This window comes from Callorhinus ursinus, unplaced genomic scaffold (genome assembly GCF_003265705.2).
Source record: "Callorhinus ursinus isolate GAN/ISIS: 27379988/994484 unplaced genomic scaffold, GSC_fseal_2.0 scaffold16, whole genome shotgun sequence".
Classification (NCBI taxonomy): Eukaryota; Metazoa; Chordata; class Mammalia; order Carnivora; family Otariidae; genus Callorhinus; species Callorhinus ursinus.
In genome coordinates, this window is record NW_027397078.1 from 11,557,730 (window position 1) to 11,579,651 (window position 21,922).

At 36.5% G+C, this 21,922-nt stretch overlaps 2 protein-coding genes across 2 annotated transcripts in view; one reads left to right on the top strand and one right to left on the bottom strand.

Moving 5' to 3' along the window:
- Positions 1–427: 427 nt before the first annotated feature.
- LOC112812931 (U1 small nuclear ribonucleoprotein C-like) lies at positions 428–1,104 on the top strand. Its single transcript, XM_073902215.1, has one exon. It carries the CDS (start codon positions 472–474, stop codon positions 1,102–1,104), a length of 633 nt encoding a protein of 210 aa, XP_073758316.1. The 5' UTR covers positions 428–471.
- Positions 1,105–11,213: 10,109 nt separating this feature from the next.
- PRRG1 (proline rich and Gla domain 1) overlaps positions 11,214–21,922 on the bottom strand; it is a 168,759-nt gene continuing 158,050 nt past the window's right edge. The window contains exon 4 of the mRNA XM_025857852.2: positions 11,214–15,191. Within this exon, the coding sequence (XP_025713637.1) occupies positions 14,706–15,191 (486 nt within the window). The 3' untranslated portion in view covers positions 11,214–14,705. The remainder of the gene's footprint in view (positions 15,192–21,922) is intronic.

A 21,922-nucleotide genomic window follows, 5' to 3' on the forward strand; every position in this document is an offset into this window, starting at 1 on the left:
AGAGCATTACCTCTGGTTCTTTCTTTTTTGTTAATCCTTCCTTCTAGTCATTTTGTCCAAAGAAGAATGGATGAGCGAGTGAGCAGAATCAAAAATATCACCCATGACCCAAGCAAAATACACAAGAGACAAATGTGAAGAGGTCAGAAACCAAAACAGAAAAAACAAAAACAAAAGACAAAATAAAGAGGGGGGAAGGGGGAATACAATCTCACAGGGTGGACAAAACGGGGTGATCCACTTGTTCCTCAGTGCATTTTGGTCTCAGTGTTAGAAGACACTAAATCCCAAAATTGCAAAGAAAGTAAAACTTATATATATACAAAAATAAAATTGAATAGAGTGAAAGGAGGCCAAAAATAAAGAATATACCTATAAAATGTAGATATAAAAAAATCAAAGTTAAAGAGTGACTTAAGGCGTCATTTCCAGGCGGCATGGGACGGAGTGGCCAGTGGCCTGCAGAGCAACATGCCTAAATTTTATTGTGACTACTGTGACACGTACCTCACCCATGACTCTCCATCTGTGAGAAAGACACACTGCAGTGGTAGGAAACACAAAGAGAATGTGAAAGACTACTCTCAGAAGTGGATGGAAGAGCAAGCTCAGAGCCTGATCGACAAAACAACCGCTGCATTTCAGCAAGGAAAGATACCTCCTACTCCATTCTCTGCTCCTCCTCCTGTAGGGGCAATGATCCTACCTCCCCCCAGTCTCCTGGGTCCTCCTTGCCCTGGTATGATGCCAGCGCCCCATACAGGGGGCCCTCCCATGATGCCAATGATGGGCCCTCCTCCTCCTGGGATGATGCCAGTGGGACCTGCTCCTGGAATGAGGCCACCTATGGGAGGCCACATGCCAATGATGCCTGGGCCCCCAATGATGAAACCTCCTGCCCATCCCATGATGGTGCCCACTCGGCCAGGAATGACTCAACCAGACAGATTAGAGATAGGAACCTCTTTATATTCATTTTATATTACTTGTTCTACTTCACCAGGAGATCATGGTGCTGTGACTCTGGGTGTTTTCTCACAGCAGGACAAGGAAGACTTGCTCCCCCTTCCTATCAAAGAAAGAATAGTTTTTGCCGGGGAGTAGTGGGACCAAAAAAAAAAAAAAAAAAACCAATTTTCATTTGTTTTGTGAAATGTGAAAATAAAATTGTCAACTGTTTTAGTTAAAAAAAAAAAAGTGACTTAAAAACAAGAGTTGTTAAAATAAGAAACTAGTTGAAATGGGAAAAAAGCAAAAAAAAGAAATGGAAAATTTTAGACTGAAAGATAAATGAATCATGAGAAAAAAACTTCAAGTTCTATTCCCCTAGCACCAGAGTTTTACAGTCTTGTGGGATCTCTAAACTAGTTGTGCACCTGTTCTTCCAGTTGGTCTCCTGAAGGAGGGGCCTGCTGCACTGCTTCTCAGGTGTCTTTGCCAGGGCAGAATTGCTCCGCCCCTTGCCAGGGGGCCCAGGCTCAGTGTAAGCTGGTCCTCTCTGTGGCTTTTGTTCCCTGAAGGCTTTCTGTGCCTCTTTAGGGTATCAAAATAAAAATGGCCATGCCCAATCTCAAGCCCCAGAGCTGAAAGATCATGGTCCCCTCTCTTTAGTAAATCCTCTGGGATAAATGGTCTTCACTTTTGTGCGTGCCAAACTCTGCAGACTCCCGTGGTGCATGCCCACAGCGATCCTCCCAGGGGAAGGCAGAGGGTCACCCTGTACTGTCCTTTACAGGGCCACTGCCCTGAGAGCTGTTACCCGGTCATGGGCTCACCCCTCCTGCCCCTCCCAGGGGATGGCGGAGGGTCCCACATTCCAGTCCACTGCAGGGTGCCCAGCCAGAGAGCAGTCACCTGATCAGGCCTGGCTCTTGGTTTATGGCAAACCGAGCTGAGAGCTCCCTTCTGGGCTGCTCAATTGCTTGGGAACTCTAGCGGCTCAGGCACCCCCATTAGTTCTGTGACTCCTGGGATTCTGAGACCACACTGACCCGCCTAGAATTCTACCCATTTTATCCCCTGAGCTCCTTTCAGGCAGGGATGTCTCTCACTGGAACAGATTACTAAGGGTTCCGATTTTGCCCTCTGGTGCTCTATCACTTTCCGGTAGCTGGCTTACAGAGGCTCCCTCCCCCCTCCATTTATCTTCTGATATCTCCCTTCAGATTCACTTCTTCGAACCTCTTACCTTACAAAAAGTGGTCACTTTTCTACTTGTAGAGTTCCAGATATTTTTTCTTACATCTCAGGATGAATTCATGGGTGTTTGGAATGGTTTGATAGTTATCTAGCTAAATTCAAGGGACCAGATGAAGTGAGGTCCCCTACTTTTCTGCTAGCTTGCCTCCTCCCTACTTGTGAATTTAAAACGTAAGAGCAGCAATTAAAATATGGGAAGGAACAAACAAGTGTCAAATGGACAGTTATCTCAGTCAACCAGAAATCTCTAAAACAAAGGAAACTTCAGGGGTAGGTGGCATGGCTCTTTATCAGTGTGGCTGGCAATGTGTTTATTCAAGATAGGTGTCTTTGAAGTGGATGCCTCAGCAATCAGAAGCTTGATGTGAGGCACGTGCATTACAATAAACAAGACTGGCCCTTACTTGCCACATCTTATTTTACATCCTCTAAGGCAAGGATTGGTCACAGAAATGGCTGAGGGAAGGGTATGCTTCAAATGCATAAATGCTGTATAATTTTTCCCCAGTTTTACTTATATATAATTCACATATGGCATTGTATACATCTAAGGTATATAGCATGATATATATATAATGATATATGTATATAAAATATATATAATATATACATGTAATATATATAATATATATATAAAATGATACCACTATATGTTTAGTTAACATCCATCATCTCATATAAATACAAATACCAAAAAAAAAAGAAAAACATTTTTTCCTTGCGATGAGAACACTTAGGATTTACTCTTAACATCTTTCTTATATATCCTACAGCAGTGTTAGCAATAGTCATCATATTGTACATTACATCCCTAGTAATTCTTTATCTTACAACTGGAAGTTTATACCTTTTGACCTGCTTTATACAGTCCCCACTTTCCTGGCCCCCCACATCTGGCAACCACAAATCTAATGTCTTTTTTTTAGGAGTTTGTTTTTGGATTCCCCATGTAAGTGAGATCATACAGTATTTGTTTTTCTCTGACTTAGGTAATTTAGCATAATGCCCTCAAAGTCCATCCCTGTTGTCATAAATGGCAGGATTTCCCTTTTTTATGGCTGAATAATATTTCATTGTGTATATATACCAAGTCTTCTTTATCCATTCATCCATTAATGGACATTTAGGATTTTTCCATAACTTGGCTATTATAAATAATGATGCCATGAACATGGGGGGCAAATATCTCTTCAACATAGTGTTTTCATTTCCTTCAGATATATCCTCAGAAGTGGGATTGCTAATCATATTGTAGTTTTATTTTTTATTTTTTGAGGAACTTCCGTACTATATTCCACAATTGTACCAATTTATATCCCACCAATAGCGAACAAAGATTCCCTTCTCTACACATTATTGCCAGCATTTGTTATCTTTGTTAACTTTTCTCTTTGTGATGCTAGTCATTCTAACAGGCATGAGGTAATATTTTGCTGTGGATTTGATTTGCATTTTCCTGATGATTAGTGATGATGAACATCTTTTCACATAACTGCTGGTCATTCATATATCTTCTTTGGAAAAATGCCTAAAAATGTCTACGTAGGTCCTTTCCTAATTTTAAATTAGATGATATTTTGTTTTGTTTGCTGTTGAGTTGTATGAGTTATTTATATATTTTGGATATTAACCCCTTATCATATATATGGTTTGCAAATATTTTTTCCCATTCTGCACATTTTCTGCTCATTTTGTTGATTTTTTAGTATTGCTTTGCAGAAGCTTTTTAGTTTGATGTAGTCTCAGTTGTTTATTTTTTGCTTTGATTATGCTCTAGGTTTTAGAGCATTCTAAATGCTCTAGAGCATTTAGAGCAAAAATTCATTACCAAGACCCATGTTAAGGATCTTTTTCCTATGTTTATTTCTAGTAGTCTTATGGTTTCTGGGCTTATATTTAAGTCTTTAATCCATTTCTAATTCATTTTTTTGGGTGGTATAAAATAGTCTAATTTCATTCCTTTTTTTTTTTTTTTGGTATAGTTGCCACACAATGTTACATTAGTTTCAGGTGTACAACCTAGTGAATCAACAAGTCTATACGTTATGCTTTCCTCACCACAAGTGTAACTACCATCTGTCACCATACAACACTATTACAATACCACTGACTAAATTCTCTATGCTGTATCTTTTATTCCATGACTTACTCATTTCATAATTGGAAGCCTGTATCACCTTCTCCCCTTCATCCATGTTGCCCATCTCCCTACCCCTCTCCCCTCTGGCAACCATCAATTTGCTCTCTGTATTTATAGGTCTAATTCTGCTTTCTATTTGTCTATTCATTTGTTTTTTAGATTCCACCTATATTCCACTATAAGTAAAATCATACTGTTATTTGTCTTTCTCAGTCTGACTTATTTCACTTAGCATATTACCTTCCAGGTTTACTTATGTTGTTGCAAATGGCAAGGTCTTATCCCTTTTCATGGCTGAGTAATATTCCATTGTGTATATCTACCACTTCGTTTTTTACTATCAGTGAACACTTGCTTCTGTATCTTGGCTATTGTAAATAATGCAGCAGTAATCACAGGGGTGCAGATGTCTTTTCAAATTAGTGTTTTCATTTTCTTTGGGTAAATACCCAATAGTGGAATGATTGGATCCTATGATATTTCTATTTTAAAATTTTTTGAGGAAACTCCATACAGTTTTCCACAGTGGCTGTACTAGTTTACATTACTACCAAGAGTGCATGAGGGTTCCTCCTTTCTCTTCATCCTTGTCTTTTTGATTCTACCCAATCTGATAGGTGTGAGGTGATATCTCATTTTGGTTTTGATTTGCATTTCCCTGATCACTAGTAATGCTGAGCATTTTTTTCATTTGTCTGTTGGCCATCCATATGTCTTCTTTGGAAAAATGTCTCTTCAGGTCCTCTGCTCATTTTTTAATTAATTGTTTAATTTGGTGTTGAATTGTGTAAGTTCTTTATATATTTAGGGTATTAACCCCTTATTGGATATATCATTTGAGAATATCTTCTCCCATTCAGTAGGTTGCCCTTTTGTTGATGGTTTCCTTTGCCGTGTGGAAGGAAATTTTTTGCTTCCTTTGCCTTAAGAAACATATCTAGAAAAATGTTTCTATGGCTGATGTCAAAGAAATTAGTCTGTGTTCTCTTCTAAGAATTTTATGGTTTCAGGTCTCACATTTAGGTTGCTAATCCATTTTGAATTTATTTTTGTGTATGGTGGTAGGAAGTGGTCCAGTTTCATTCTTTTTCCATGTAGCTGTCCAGTTTTCCCAGCACCATTTATTGAAGAGACTGTCTTTTCCCCATTGTATGTTCTTGCCTTCTCTGTCATAGATTAATTGGCCATATATGTGTGGGATTATTTCTCTATCCTGTTCTCTTGATCTGTGTGTCCATTTTTGTGTTAGAACCATGTTTTGATTACTACAGCTTTGTAGTATATCTTGAAATCTGGGATTGTGATACCTCTAAGTTTATTCTTGCTCAAGATAGCTTTGATTATTTGGGGTCTTTTGTGGTTTCATAAAATCTTAGTATTATTTGTTCTAGTTCTGTGAAAAATGCTGTTGGTATTTTGATAGGGATTGCATTGGATCTATAGATTGCTTTAGGTAGTATGGACATTTTAACAATGTTAATTCTTCCAGTCCATGAGTATGGTATATCTTTCCATTTATTTGTGTTGTCTTTAACTTCTTTCATCAGTGTTTTATAGTTATTAGACTACAGGTTCTTGCACCTGTTTGGTTAAATATATTCCTAGGAATTTTATTCTTTTTGGTGCAATTGTAAATGGAATGATTTTCTCACTTTCTCTTCCTGCAACTTTGTCATTAGTATATAGAAATGCAATTGATTTCTCGGTGTTAATTTTGTATTCTGTACTTTACTGAAGTAGTTTATTCTTAGTTTTTGGGTGGTGTCTTTAATTTTCTGTGTATGGTATCATGTCACCTGCAAATAGTGACAGTTTAACTTCTTCCTTTCCAACATAGATGGCTTTTATTTCTTTTTCCTCTTTGATTGCTGTGGCTAGGACTTCCAGGACTATGTGGAATAAAAGTGGCAAGAGTGGACATCCTTGTCTTATTCCTGATCTTACAGGAAAAATCTCAGTTTTTCACCATTGTGTATGCTGTTAGCTGTGGGTTTTCATATATGGCTTTTATTATGTTGAGATATGTTCCCTCTAAACTCCCTTTGTTGAGAGTTTTTATCATGAACAGATGTTGAATTCTGTCAAGTGTTTTCATCTTTTGAAATGACTATATGATTGTTATTCTTTGTTAATGTTAATGTGTATCGTGTTCATTGATTTGTGACTATTCAACCATCTTACATCCCTGGAATAAATCCCACTTGACTGTGGTGAATGATCCTTATAATGTATTGTTGAGTGCAGTTTACTAATATTCTGCTGAGAATTTTTGCATCTGTGTTCATCATGAATAATTGACCTGTAGTTTTCTTTTTTGTGGTGTCTTTGTCTGCTTTTGTTTTCAGGGTAATGATGCCCCTGTAGAATTTGGTTGGAAGCTTTCCTTCCCCTGCTGTTGTTGGAATATTATGAAGAGTATAGATAAGAACTATTCTTTAGGTGTTTGGTAGAATTCACCTGTAAAGTCATCCGATTCTGGATTCATATTTTTTGGTAGATTTTTGATTACCAATTCAGTTTCATTACTAGTAATCTTTAGATTTTTTTATGTCATCCTGATTCAGTTTTTTAAGGTTGTATGATCCTAGAATTTTATCTATTTCTTCTAGGTTGTTCATTTTGTTGGCATACAATTTTTCATCGTATTCTCTTATAATCCTTTGTATTACCGTGATGTCAGTTGTTACATCTCCTTTTTTGTTTCTGACTTTTTTGTTGAGGACTTTTGCATCTGTGTTCATCAGAGATATTGGCCTGTCGTTCTCTCTCTCTCTCTCTCTTTTTTGTTTTTGTGGTATTTCATCTGCCTTTGGTATCAGGGTAATACTAGCCTCATAGAGTGAATTTGGAACTTTTCTTTCCCCTTCTACTTTTTGGAATATTTTGAGAGGAATACACATTAACTCTTTAAATGTTGGGTAGAATTCACCTGTGAAGCCATCTGGCCCTGGACTTTTGTTTGTTGGGATTTTTGATTACTGACTGAATTTCATTGCTGGTAATTAGTTTGTTAAAATTTTCTATTCTTGATTCAGTTTTATATTTTTCTAGGAATTTATCCATTTCTTCTAGGTTGTCCAATTTGTTGGTGTATAATTTGTCATGATATTCTCTTACAATCTTTTGTTTCTTTGGTGCTGCTTGTTATTTCTCCTTTTTCATTTCTGATTTTGTGTATTTGAAGAACCAGCCCCTGGTTCTGTTGATCTCTTGTTTTTTTAGTTTCTGTGTCATTTATCTTTGCTCTAATACTTATTATTGCCTTCTGATAGTTTGGGGCTTTGTTCTTTTTCTAGCTCCTTTAGGTGAAAGTTTAGGTCGTTTATTAGAGATTTTTCTTCCTTCTTGAGGTAGCCCTGTATTGCTATAAACTTCCCTCTTAGAATCACTTTTGCTGCACCCCAAAGATTTTGGACCATTGTATTTTCATTTTCATTTGTTTCCATGTACTTTTTAATTTTTTTTCCTTTGATTTCTTGGTTGACCCATTCATTGTCTAGTAGCATATTATTTAATTTCCACGTATTTGTGCTCTTTCCAGACTTTTTCTTGTGGTTGATTTCTAATTTCATAGCATTGTGGTCAGAAAAGATGCATGGTATGACTTTGATCTTTTTGAATTTGTTGAGACTTGTGGGTTTCTGGACACGTCTGCTGGTAACATCCTTGGGTAGGTGAGGCTTCCTGTCAGGGTCTATTTTTGGGTGAGGCCACTGCCCAAGCTCTGAGGTTGGCATGGGGGCAGAGGATGCCCCTAGCTGAGAACATTTGGACTGCTGGCTTGGTTTCCTTCCTAAGCAAGCTGTAGTCTAGGCTCTGTGGTTTCCTAGGTTCTCTGGTCAGGCTTCTAGATGTTCAGGGATGGGTACTATTCTCAGTAGTGCATAGGGCTATGAATTAATATTATATAACGGCAACTCTGGAAAACCAATTTTCCTTTGTCTCCAGGGTTAGTTTTGCTGCCTGTTTTAGGTGTTGGTTGGTTTAATGACGTTTTTAACTCATTTTGTAGTGTGTGTTCTTTGTCACATGTGACCAGTGTGGTCTTGCTTGTGTTACTGTGGTGGTCGGCTAGTGATCTGACAGAGTTTGTTAGATGCCTGGCGTCCCCTCTCCTCAAAAGTATCCTATTTTTAGCAGATGGGCTCTCTTGGGTGTTGGGGAAAACCTTCAACTTTCAGCCAGGCAACATACAACTCTACCATAACCTTCACTTTCTGCTTTTGGAGAATCTGAAGGTCCAAGTTGAGAGTTTAGAGCCTCTCAGATTTTTTTTTTTTTTTTTTTTATGGAGCATTCCCTGAGCTCTTTAAGTGTGTTTAGCTGTCTAGATTCCTATGTGGAAGTTTTCCCCAAAGTGCTTATTCTTTTTATTCCCCAGCCTTTCCTCCCAAGCTTTTCAGTTTGTTGTTTATCTCAGGTGTTAATCCTTTCCAGGTGGTAGCAGCTAATGCATTTACTTTCAAGCGTTTTTGAAAAACACCCCCAAGGTAGTTGCCTCCATTTTGGGAGAGTTCCCAGTAAGAAAAAATAAAGGCAAGCCTTAGAGCTGGTACTTCAGGAAGCCAAAATACAGGACTAAACAATCAACCTCGGCTCTTTGATGATAAGGGCCATTTTCCTCCCTCTTGTACTAGGAACTTAGGGCTAGAATGTGGGCAGTTGTCTTCCAAGATGTCACTGAGAAGGGAAGCAAGGGATAAGGCGAGGCTGTTAAAGGCTTTTTTTCTTCTCTGGTTGCTATAAACTGTAATTAGTTTCTAGAACTCTGATGAAGTTGATGCTGACAGTTTTTGCCAGTTTATTTGCTGCTTTTGTGGAAGGACATGCTTTTGGAATTCCCTACTCCATACTGTTTTCATTGACAGCACTGTATGCTTATTTTTAAATATGATTTATGAATATATTAAAACCATCATTAACCACAAATGCAACTGAGTACTGAAAATGTAGCAAAAAGTATGGTGATGTTGAAGTGATGTAAACAAAGAATCAGAACTATTAACATTCCATGGCTCTCTCTTCAAACATCATTTTTATAGATAGTGTATGTTAGTGGCCAGTGCAGTATACTTACGAATTAGCAACTGGACTAAAAGCATTTTGAACCCTAAGCAGTCTGTTGGTGGAAGGGATTCTATAGATTGTGTGTGTGTGTGTGTGTGTGTGTGTGTGTGTGTGTGTGTGTAAAGATGAGGAGCTATGAAGTTGGACATCAATAGATGTTATAGTCCAGTGGTTGTCTAATTATGTTCATAAAGTTCGTGTTTTCTGTGACTTGGAGTGACTTGAAGTAAGGGGGATTGACAAGAAAAGGTCACAGATGGTGAGGTTCCAAGCTTCCCACTTCTGTAGTCAACCACCACTATAATTCTGTAGATTACAGTTCTACGAACTTTTTTGCAAGTTAGCTTCCATTGCTAAAAACTTATAAAAACAACAAATAGACTAATATATAGGACTGCATGATAAATATGCCTGGTTGCAAATACCATGGAACTTTGGGCAAAAAGAATCTCTGAGCTGGAATGGAATTAGGGTTACACTATATTAAAAATTTATCCCAGTCTTAACCTGATTGCAAAATCCCCAGAGATGATGTCTATAGGCACCATTATTTTCTTACCACCTTAGCTTCACACAAAATAGGCACTTTGTAAATATCTATTCTTAGCTATGTAAGGAAATAAGGTTAGATAAGCCTGTGAGACCAGATTATAGGGGATTTTGAAGCTTAAAAAAAAAGGTAGATAAAATTACTGAGAACAAAATGTCATCATACAAAGTTTAAGGAAATGGTAGGTGATAAGAATTACAGCAGAAAGAAGCATTAAGACAGAAAACTACTGCTCTTTTGGTCAATACATAGACTTAAAAAAGCCCTCACTTTTACGTATTTGATGTATTGGTGGGGAGGGAGTTAAAAGGATTAAACATAATTCTTGACGTCAAAGAGCTTCAGGTATGTAGAAAAGGCTTAGGGAGGAGTAGGTTCAAGGAGAGCCAAGAGATGGATGGGCAGCTCTGGAACTTCTACCTTGAAGTTTTCCGAAATAATTTAAAAAAGGAGAAGAGTTGAGTCTTTTGGCTTATGGTTAAAGCTAAGTATGAAATTTAAAAACTTGCTCTCTTATGATAGATGTGAGAATAGTGTTATCTTTAGGGAGAAGTGTGTGAGGGAGCCTTCTGGGGTACTAGAAATATCTTGATCTAGGTGTTGGGTTTCATGGATGTTTAAATCCAAGTTATATCATTTTTAGAACTTGCTATATATTTTTAAAAATTATCTTTTTATGATGTTTTGGACAACTCTCTGGGATTTATGCTTACAAAATGGATACTCACAGTCAAGGAGAATTGTTTAGATTATAAGTAAATCATTTTAATTTTTATACCATAAAGATCAAGTCATATTTACATTTGCTTAGTCAATGACTCATCACATCACCTTCTAGTCTGGTGACTAAGGAAGATGTCCTGTGGTCATAAATGTTTCCATCTTATGCTTTCCTTTCTCATCTCAAATGTTAAATGCAAGCTGTTGAGGGAAAAAAGTAGCTCCTTGGTATCTGCAGACAACACTATACTCTATACTTGCCAAACTACACTACAGCAGGGAGGTTCCTTTGGAGTGAGTGTTCCCATTTTGTATCATGCCAGCATCATTCAAAAAGTTAGTACAGAAAATTCTTTCTTATGCTGAGAACACCCTGAAGTTTTCACCAGATAATTTCTGATTGCTGAGCAATATTTCTTAAATTGATAAGAAAAAAAACGATTTTTCCCTTGTTGAAAAGACCATAATAAAAGCTTATGACGCATGTTCATTACCTAACCATAATATAATACATGGCAGAAAAAAAATCTCTTGGGTTTAAAAATAGCTTTATTTAGCATACCAAAAACACAGAAACATAAGAAAAACCTTACCTAGTATAAACATAAAAATAGTTAAATACCATAATTTAATGTAAACCAAGTGTTTAAAAATGTGAATTGTAATAAAATACATGCTATTTACACAGAACCAAGTTATTGTATCAGATCATCAATCTTGAAGTCATTAACAATGAATCAAACACAGCATTTGTATTTGTACTGGTCAATAAAAAAAAAAGAAATCCTTTAATTCACTTTAAACAGATAATATAATTAATTCCAAGCAGAAAGGCAAAGTGCCAGTTCTAGGATTCCAGACACAGCCACTGCATGTGGAGGCCTGGAAATCATTCCACTGGAAGACCATTAAGCCCAGTGTCTCATTTAAATGCAAACTGGTTGATTCAATTTAGTTACTGCTTAAGAAAGGTACTAAATATATCTGCAAAAATAAACCTTTACTAAAAATGACCAAAGGTGAATGTAATATCCATCATGTAAGAAAGGCAAAAGCATAAAAAATATATATTATTCCGGACAAGCCCCTTTAATTATAACAAATGTTAAGAAACTCAGTTTATAAAACCAGATGGGGCAGCAAAAGGGTTTTGAAAAATGTAAAACTAAGTCAGAATCAAACAAACCAAACCTAAGAGGATGTTTCTTGAAGAAAGTGGTATTGTTGTTTATCCTGTCATTATCTCATGAATGCTGCCATGAGATCTATGGCTGGTGTCAGTTATCACTACAGAGTGGTGTGTTTTCTTTGACCAACAGATGAAAAAGCTGTAGCCATTGATGAGATTAAGCATTTGGCTTTTGCTTCAAGAACCAACATCCATTCTCATATTGTAATGCAGCTATCTCTAAGAGGCAGCATTAAATCCAGTATCAGGACTTTAAAATATAAAATAAAGTTGCAAGAATATATACATAGTAATAGAATATCCTGCTCCTTTCTCCTTTGAAACTTTTGATTTCCAGACCCGTTTACACTCCTTAAAATTTATTAGAGACCTGGATGTTAAAGAGCTTTTGTTTATATAGTTTATATCCATCAATATTTGCCATATTAGAAAATAAAACTGAAAAAAATTTTAAGTATTCAAAAATTAAAGTTTATTACATGCTAACATAAATAACATGTTTAAGAAAATAGCTGTATTTCCTAAAACAAAAAAGATTTGTGGGAAATGGCATCATTTTACATTTTCAACTACTTTTTGAGATACGGAGTGAAAAGACAACTAATGCCTTTGTATTATTATGAAAATAGTTTTGATCTCACAGGTGCCCTGAAAGGCTCTCAAGGACTCCCAGGGGTTTATGGGCCAGCCACAGTTTAAAAACTGCTGGTTTAATCTAAGGCCTAATGTTAATGACCAGACAAAAAAAAAAAAATCTACACAAAAGGAACCTTAATTTTCCTTTAAAAATAAACCAAAATAGTCATGCATGCACACAGAAGTCACTGGATCAAACACTCCCACTTTTAGCTGTAAGAAGCCAAAAGTCACCATGTGCTCACAAATTCAAAATAACAGTCATTTCTACTGAGACCAGAGTCAAGATTTATTAATTTTTAGTTCATGAAAGCTACAAAACCTATTAACATATACATCTTGGTTCCCTTTCCAACATCTGCTCAGTGCTGTTTGTGTGTGTTGGACTGGCACAGCACTTGTATAGGCCGCCGAGTGACAGGAGTATAAGATAGCCCAGACACTCAGGTCAGGAGCATGTTAGCCATTAATGGAGCGGCTACTCTATTTCTCACTATGTGAACGCTCTGATAAATTTTAGGGAAACAGAGAAAATTCTCCCTTAAGCACAGTAAGAGCAATGCTATGACATCACACGTAGACAGCTCTTCACATCTTACAAATTACTTTCATAACACACCACCTCATTAGATCCTTTTAAAGCCCCTGGAGACAGGCCAAATGACATTATCCGTTTCCGAGTTAAGGAATCTGAGGTGCAGATATGGGCCTTTCCCAGGGCACCATGGCAAGTACCTTTTTTACAGAACAGGATGAGAATTCAGGTCATCTGACTCCTAGTTCAGGGTTTCCCGCCAGCACTTCTCCTTTTTGGGGTTCCAGGGCAGGACTGGGGGACGGGCCTGTGGGGATGGAGATGGAGGCAGCAGGATATGGCTGACGCTTCCAGAACCTGTGTTCCTTCTGCCTCAATGAACCATTTTCTCCAACATTAAGGAGGCTTGGGAGTGGCACAGCCATTTCCCTGACCAATATAATAAATTTTCCATCAACTTCTGAGTCAGTTTATGTTGGCAGTTAATTCATAGCCTGTTCCCTCTACTCCACGGGAAAAGAAAAATCCTGCACTTAAAAAAAAATGAAAATACAAAATGAAATAGCAACAATGAGATCTATGTAAAACTGTAACAGATTTATTGTGCACCTGGCACAACATAGACTTTGCAGTTTTCCTCCACCAACTGAAGAGCAATATAAAATCACAGTTCTTAATTTAATGGAAAAAGGCCTCCTAACCATCTTGAGGCAAAGACTCCAGTCTATACAAAAACTTAAGAAAATAATTTCAAGAATTTTAACTAAATTCTTAGGTTCTTATAGATTCTGTGGCGGTAGGAGAGGGAGGAGACAGTAGAGTAAAAGGCAATAAAACAGCAAAAAGAAAATAATTTTCTCACAAATGAGCAAAGGAGAAATGTGTATCTATTCCCTGTCATTAATACATATAACTACTCTAGAAACTATTATGTTACCAGGAAATCCTCTCTACCAAGATGTTAATACAAATAGCATCAGACATTCAAAGACACTAAGCAAACACTGTTTAATTTGGGGGTGAGGGGGTGGAGAAAGGCAGTCAACAATAAAATCCTTCCTCCAAAATTAGCCAAATGTCACTAATGACCAATGATATTCTTGCTATACACTATAAATAAATAATTTTTGCCTTCCTTCTATCTCTGTTTCTGAGACGTTCCTAAAATCAAGATGGAATACATGCATTTATTTAAGGTAGTTGAAGAAAAAGGGATGTTAACAAAATCCAGTAAGAATTAGAAAACATGCTAAGTTCATCTTATTTTCAAAATTCAACAGCATGTGGCTGTTACACAAATTGTTGGTCTCTCTCCCCACCCCCAATTTTGGAGAGTGATATTTTCTTTATAAGTGATTTAGACAGAAGTTAATGGCTTTTTAAGACACTTGCACGTATACTGGGCTGATACACACACGTCTCATCACATCACGTGAAGACCTCTACTAAGATTTTTCCCTCTTCACATATTTCCATTAGAGATAATGAGCATGGATAATGATTTTATAGTAGGAAACAAAACTAATGAAAATCAAATCAGAAAATGTGAAGTGGTATGCTGTCAGAGTCCAATAAAATAAGTCAATGCGCATTTATGTAGTGGTAAAGTGCTAGAAAGTTCTTTCATTAGTATTTTAAAAATGATTATAGTAAAAAGAAGGTTGCAGTTTCATTTGATGGTGGTGACCACAGGCACCATAGCAATGGCACTGGCTGAGTTGGAATTAATGATGTCCTCATACTCTGGGGGTGGGTCTAAATGAGGTTCTGTTTCACTCCTCCGGAGGTTCACCTGGCCAGTGGCTTCCTCATAGGTGGGTGGGGGATCACAGTTGGATAGGCGAGTGGAGACAGAATCGGAGCGCCCAACTACATATTCCAGAAAGCCTGGTGACAATCCACTGCTATCAAACACTTCCTCTGCTGGGGGAGGCGGAGTGATAATATTAAGGTGCTGTGGGAAAGGAATGTGGCCTTCAGTTACTGTCTGTCTGCGAGTTTTGTTTCTGAGGAAGCATCTCCAAATTAGAAAAATGACAAGAAGGATAATGAAGAGACCAAAGATTAATGGAAAGGTAAGGTAAAACTGAAACCAGTCACTTCCTCTGTTACTCTCTCCTTGTTGTGCTTTTGTGTAGGTGTTCCAAAACTCCTTCTGAAAATAAAAGATAAAATAAAAATCAGTATGATCAAAAGATGGGAAATAGCAAATGAACAAATGTCTGGGTTCTATTAACATAGTGAACCAAAAACCAAAACCAGATTTGTTGGTTTAAATGACCGACTGCCTATATTTTCCATGACAAGAAATTACAAATAAATCATGTTACGATGTTCACTCTGGATCCTTCCTAAAATGGTCAGTGAGAACCCAGGAGTCTTTTTCAAGACTTGGCAGTTATTTATATTTTCAGCTATGACATTTTAGAAGGAAAAACAAAGCGTGAGAGATTTCCTGTTTTTCAATTAAACCAAATAATATTCCCTTAAAAATGTCAAATATTTTCCATGTCCAATTATGAAGTTTCTGATCCCTAATCCCCATCATCAATGGTATGTGCTATTTTAGGCTGTCATAGGCCTTCAGTAGTCAAACGCTTTACAAATGAATGCTTTGTTTTCTAATGGTTCTGTTTGAGGTCCCCTTCCACCAGACCTTACCCCTCAACTCCCTCTACAACCCCCAAAATTTAGTACACAGATGTTCACTGAATGTCGTAATTACACATTGCCCCTAGTAGAAAGCTCAGGCTAGTGAAGAGATTGTGTTAGGTTATTTCCAAACACAGAGTATAATCCCAAAAGGCATGAGACCTAGTAGTTCAAATCTTTAATACTTGTATGGGGGGAAATACGGAAAACATAAAAAGGTCACCTGACCCAATTACTAGCTATGAGACCTGAACAGGTTACTCTTTTGAGTCTTAAATTTCCTCACTTGAAAAACAGGATAATACTAATCTGTCTTTATAGGCTATCTAAGCATCATATGAAATAACATATATAACACGTCTAATTAAATCTTTGGCATATACACAAATAGTAATTATAATTTTTGTGTATCATAATCAAGTCACTGCCTCAAATTCACTGATTAATCTATCCCATACCTTGGTATGGAGACCACCTCCAATCCCAATGCTACTGACTCTTTTTTCAATGTTTATACCTAACCAGTAAGTGCTTTTCTTACAATCCTATTTATTTGCAGGCACTACACATCACTGATAGTAAATATCTGGCACCAAGGAAGGGAACCAAGTCATTATCCAAATGGGCAAATAGAAGGAGTTGGACTAGATTGGGAATTGTAATGCCAGACATCCCATGATAGCATGGCGTTTACATAAATCTGCGAATCTGGTTAAAAGTAAGACTCTGGGCACTAAAGCTGGTTGTTTTATAGTCATATATTTTATTAGTCACACAGGCTTTTTTTTTTAAAGAAATAATATTTAGCATTTACAACATTACCAATTCCTAGTCACTATATCATTATCTATTCAGACTTAGACATACATTGCATGAGTCTTTGCTCATTACTATTTGTTCTCTTCATCTTCCCTGATTTTGAAGTTGAATAGTCCTTTTTGAAGAATTTTCCATAGGTGAGGCACATGGGAAATAGTCTATAAAATTTTGCAGCTCTATGAATAATTTTCCTTCACCCTGATTGGTAAATGTCATCATAATGATATTTCAGACTTTTAGGTGGTAGCTATCTTTTTCCCTAAGAAGTCTAGGTAGTGTTCCATGGTACTACAGTTTCCAATGTGCAACTAAGAAATCCTATACTTGTTCGTTGGACTTTATTATTTATTTCTTACTTGTGAGATTTTATTTTCATACTTCTTTTTACCAGGCTGAGGCTTTTGGTTTTTGTTTTCTATCAACTCTTATTTTTTATTAGATTATAACTGATATACAATATTATATTAGTTTCAGGTATACAATAATGAGTTGATATTTTTATATATTACAAAATGATCATTTAGATCTAGTTACCATCTGTCACCATACGAAGTTATTACAATATTATTGACTATATTCCCTCTGCTGTACACTACATCCCCATGACTTACTTTGTAACTGGAAGTTGTAAAATCTATTAATCCCCTTCACCTATTTCATCTGCTCCCCTCCCCTCTGGCAACCACCAGTTTGTTCTGTTTCTATGAGTGTTTCTGTTTCTTTCTTTCCTTGATTCCACATGTAAGTGAAATTTTATGGTATTTGTCAATCTCTGACTTAGCATACTATCATCTAGGTCCATCCATGTTGTCACAAATGGCAAGATTTCATTCTTTTCTATGGTTAATAGTCCATTGTGTGTGTGTATATGTATACACACACCACATCTTTATCCATTCATCTATGGATGGACACTTAGGTTGCTTCCACATCCTGGCTATTATAAATAATGCTGCAATGAACATAGAGGTCCATATATGTTCTTGAATTAGTCTTCTCATTTTCTTCATATAAATCCCCAGAAGTGGAATTGCTGGATCATACGGTAGTTCTATTTGTAATTTTTTGAGAAACCTCCCTATTGTTTTCCATAGTAGCTACATCAATTTACATTCCCAACAACAGTGCATGAGGGTTCCTTTTTCTGCACATCCTCACCAATACTTGTTAACTCTTACATTTTTGATACTAGCCATTCTGGCAGGTGTGAAGTGGTATCTCATTTGTAGTTTTGATTTGCATTTCCCTGATGAAGAATGTTGTTGAACATCTTTTCATGTGTTTTTTGGCCATCTGTATATCTTTGGAAAAATGTCTATCCAGGTCATCTGCCCATTTTTTAATTGGGTTGGTTTTTCTTTGCCATTACTGAGTTTTAGGAGTTCTTTATATATTTTAGATATCAACTCCTTATCAGATTATCATTTCCATGTATCTTCTCCCATTTAGTAGGTTGCCTTTTCTTGATAGTTTCCTTTGCTGTGGGAAAGCTTTTTAGCTTGATGTAGTCCCATTTGTTTATTTTGCTTTTGTTGCTCTTGCCAGAGGAGACAGATTCCTCCCCAACCAGAAAAAACTGCTAAGACTGACGTCATAGAGCTTACTACCTGTTTTCTTGCAGTCTTATGGTTTCAGGTCTTACATTCCATTCTTCTTTTTTAATTAAGTAGGCTCCTCACCCAGCATGGACCCCAACACAGGGCCCAAACCCATGACCCTGAGATCGAGACCAGAGCTGAGATCAAAAGTCAGACACCCAACAGACTGAGCCACCCAGGTGCCCCACACTGCATTCTTTAATCCACTTTGAGTTGACTTTTGCATGTGGTGTAAGAATGTGGCCCAGTTTCTTTCTTTTGCATGTAGCTGTCCAGTGTCCACAACACTACTTATTGAAGAGACTGTCGTCTTACCACTGTATGATCTTACCTTCTTTGTCACAGGTTAACTGACCATGTAAGCGTGGGCTTATTTCTAGGCTGTCTATTCTGTTCTGTTGATCTATGTGCCTGTCTTCATGCCAATTCCATACTGTTCTGATTACTATAGCTTTATAGTATAGTTTGAAATAAGAGATCATGACACTCCAGCTTTGTTCTTCTTTCTTAAGATTGGCTTTGGCTATTTGGGGTCTTTTGTGGTTCCATACAAATTTTAGGATTATTTGTCCTAGTTTCTTGAAAAATGCCATTGGCGTTCTGCTGTGGGTAGTATGGACATTTTAACAGTATTCTTCCACTCCATGAGCATAGTATATCTTTCCATTTATTTGTGTTGTCTTCACTTTCTCTCAGTTTCTTAAAGTTTTCAGAGTCTAAGTCTTTTACTTCCTTGGTTAAATTTATTCATAGGTATTTTATTCTTTTTGATGCAATTGTAAATGGGATTCTTTTCTTAATTTACTCTTTCTGCTACTTCATTAGTAGTGTATAGAAATTCAACAGACATCTGTCTATTAATTTTGTATCCTGCAACTTTAGTTTTTTGGTGGAGTCTTCAGGACTTTCTATATATAGTATCATGTCCCTACTGCAAATAGTGAAAGCTTTACTTCCTCCATTCTAATTTAGATACCTTTTATTTCTTGTCTAATTGGTATGGCTAGGACTTCCAATACCATATTGAATGAAAGTGTTGACAGTGGGCATCCTTGTCTTGTTCCTGATCAAGAGGAAAAGCTTTCACCTTTTCACCATTGAGTATAATGTTTGCTGTGGATTTGTCATATATGGCCTTTATTATGTTGAAGTATATTTCCTCTATACAAACTTTGTTGAGAGTTTTAAATCATAAATGGAGTTGAATTTTGTCAAGTGCTTTTTGTCTATTTTAATAATCATATTTTTATCCTTCATTTTGCTAATATAGTGTATCACATTGATTTGTGAGTGATAAATCATCCTTGCATGCCTGGAATGAATCCCACTTGGTCACACTGTGTGATCTTTTTAGTGTGTTGTTGAACTTGGTTTGCTCATATGTTATTGAGGATTCTTGCATCTATGTTCATCAGAGATCTTAGTGTGTAATTTTGTGGGTTTTTTGTAGTGTCATCTGATTTTGGTATTAGGGTAATACAGGCCTTGTTAAATTAGTTTGGAAGTGTTTCTTCCGCTTCAATTTTTTGGAATATTTAAGAAGGGAAGGTATTAACTCTTCTTTAAATGTTCGCTGGAATTCACCTATGAAGCCATCTGGATATGGAATTTACTGGGAGTTTTTTGATTACTAATTCAATTTTGTTACTAAGAATCAGACTATTCAGATTTTATATTTTTTCTTGATTCAGTCTAGGAATATTGGATGTTTCTAGGAATATAGCCATTTCTTCTAGGTTGTCTAATTTGTTGGCATATAATCGTTCATAGTATTATCCTTTTTATATCTGAAGTATTGCTTGTAATTTCTCTTTTTTTGATGAGTCTGGCTAAAAGTTTATCAATTTTGTCTATCTTTTCAAAGAACCAGGTTTTAGTTTCATGGCTCTTTTCTATTATTTTTTTAAGTCTTTCATTTATGTCTGCTATGATCTTTATTTCTTTCTACTAACTGTGGGCTTAGATTAAGATTTTTCTTTGTTCTTTAGGTTAGCCTGTATTGCTGTGAACTTCCCTCTTAGAACTGCTCTTACTGAATCCCAAAGATTTTGAAACATTTTATTTCCATTTTCATTTATCTCAAGGCATTATTTTTTCCTCTTTGATTTCTCCATTGACCCATTAGTTGTTCAATAGCATGTTAAGTCTCCATGTGTTTGTGCATTTTCCACTTTTCTTCTCATAACTGATTTCTAATTTATTGAGAATGGTTTTGTGGCCCACCAGGTGACCAATCTAGAGAATGTTCCATGTTTACTTGAAAAGAATTGTGTATTCTCCTGTTTGGGGATGGAATGTTCTATATATACCTCTTAAGTCCATCTTGTCTAACATGTTATTTAAGGCCAAATGATTCCTTATTAATTTTCTATCTGGATGATGTATCCATTGATGAAAGTGAGGTATTAATGTCCCTTCCTATTATCATACTGCTATTTCCCCTTTTATTTCTGTTAAAATTTATGCATCCAACATCAAGGCACCTAAATGTATAAAGCCAATAATAACAAATGTAATATCCTGTTGTTGGATTGACTCTTTACGCTCTGTTACGCCCTTCTTTCAGTCTTTGTTTATTGTCCATTTAAGTATTGCTACCCCAGCTTTCTTTTCATTTCCACTTATATAGTAATTATATTATCCCATGCCTTCATTTTGAACCTGTGTCTTTAGGTTTGAAAGGAGTCTCTTATAGTAAAGATGGATCTTGTTTTTTATCCAGTCACCCTGTGTGTTTTGGAGAATTTAGTCCAGTTACATTTTAAGTAATGATTAATAGGTAGGTACTTACTGCTTTCTGTTGTTCCTTTCCTTCTCTTTCTCTTTTCCCTTTTGGCTTGATTATATTCACTAGGGTCATGTTTAGATTCCTTTCTCTCTTTCTTTTGTGTTTTTATTTTATGTTTATTCTTTGTGGTTACCCTGAGGTTCACATAAATACATAAGATGTTCTAACAATCTCTTTTAAGTTGATAGTAACTTAATTTTGAACACATTCCAAAGCTTTAGACCTTTAATTTTATGTATCCCTTAATTGCTGTTTCAAATAAATTTTACTTTTGTCTTCTATTCCTCATACAAGTGGTTGACCCACTACCTTTCCTATTTACTTTTTCAAGTGAGATTTTTACTTTTGCATATTTTATTAACATTTCTTGTAAGGCTGGTTTAGTGGTGACAAACTCCTTTAGCTTTTGCTTATCTGAACAACTCTTTTAATCTCTCCTTCAATTGTGAATAATAATATTGCTGGGTAGAGAATTCTTGGTTGGCAGCTTTTTCCTTTCAGCACTTGGAATATGTCATACCCCCTACCTTCTGGCCTGAAATAACCCCAGATCATCTGTTCCACCCCTGAACTAGATTTTCTAAAAGGTACATTATTACTCCAACATTCTGTGATTCTAATATAAATTTGCACATGTTATAATATTGTATGATCTCCTAAAGGCTATATACAGATGAAAATATGCAAGATTCAATATTAAAATAAGCCAAAAGTAGAAATAGCACACTCAAGAATACAGCATTTATTTTAGGACAATACCAAAAACCTTATATTGTCAAGTGATTCACTTCACTAATAAAAATTTTAGGGGCGCCTGGGTGGCTCAGTTGGTTAAGCGACTGCCTTCGGCTCAGGTCATGATCCTGGAGTCCCAGGATCGAGTCCCGCATCGGGCTCCCTGCTCAGCAGGGAGTCTGCTTCTCCCTCTGACCCTCTTCCTTCTCGTGCTCTCTATCTCTCATTCTCTCTCTCTCAAAAAAAAAAATAAAATAAAATAAAAAAAAAATAAAAATTTTATCACAGGTCCAA

Bases quoted from the DNA above. Each gene is read 5' to 3' on its own strand.
- LOC112812931 (XM_073902215.1), top strand. From the start codon at position 472: ATGCCTAAATTTTATTGTGACTACTGTGACACGTACCTCACCCATGAC.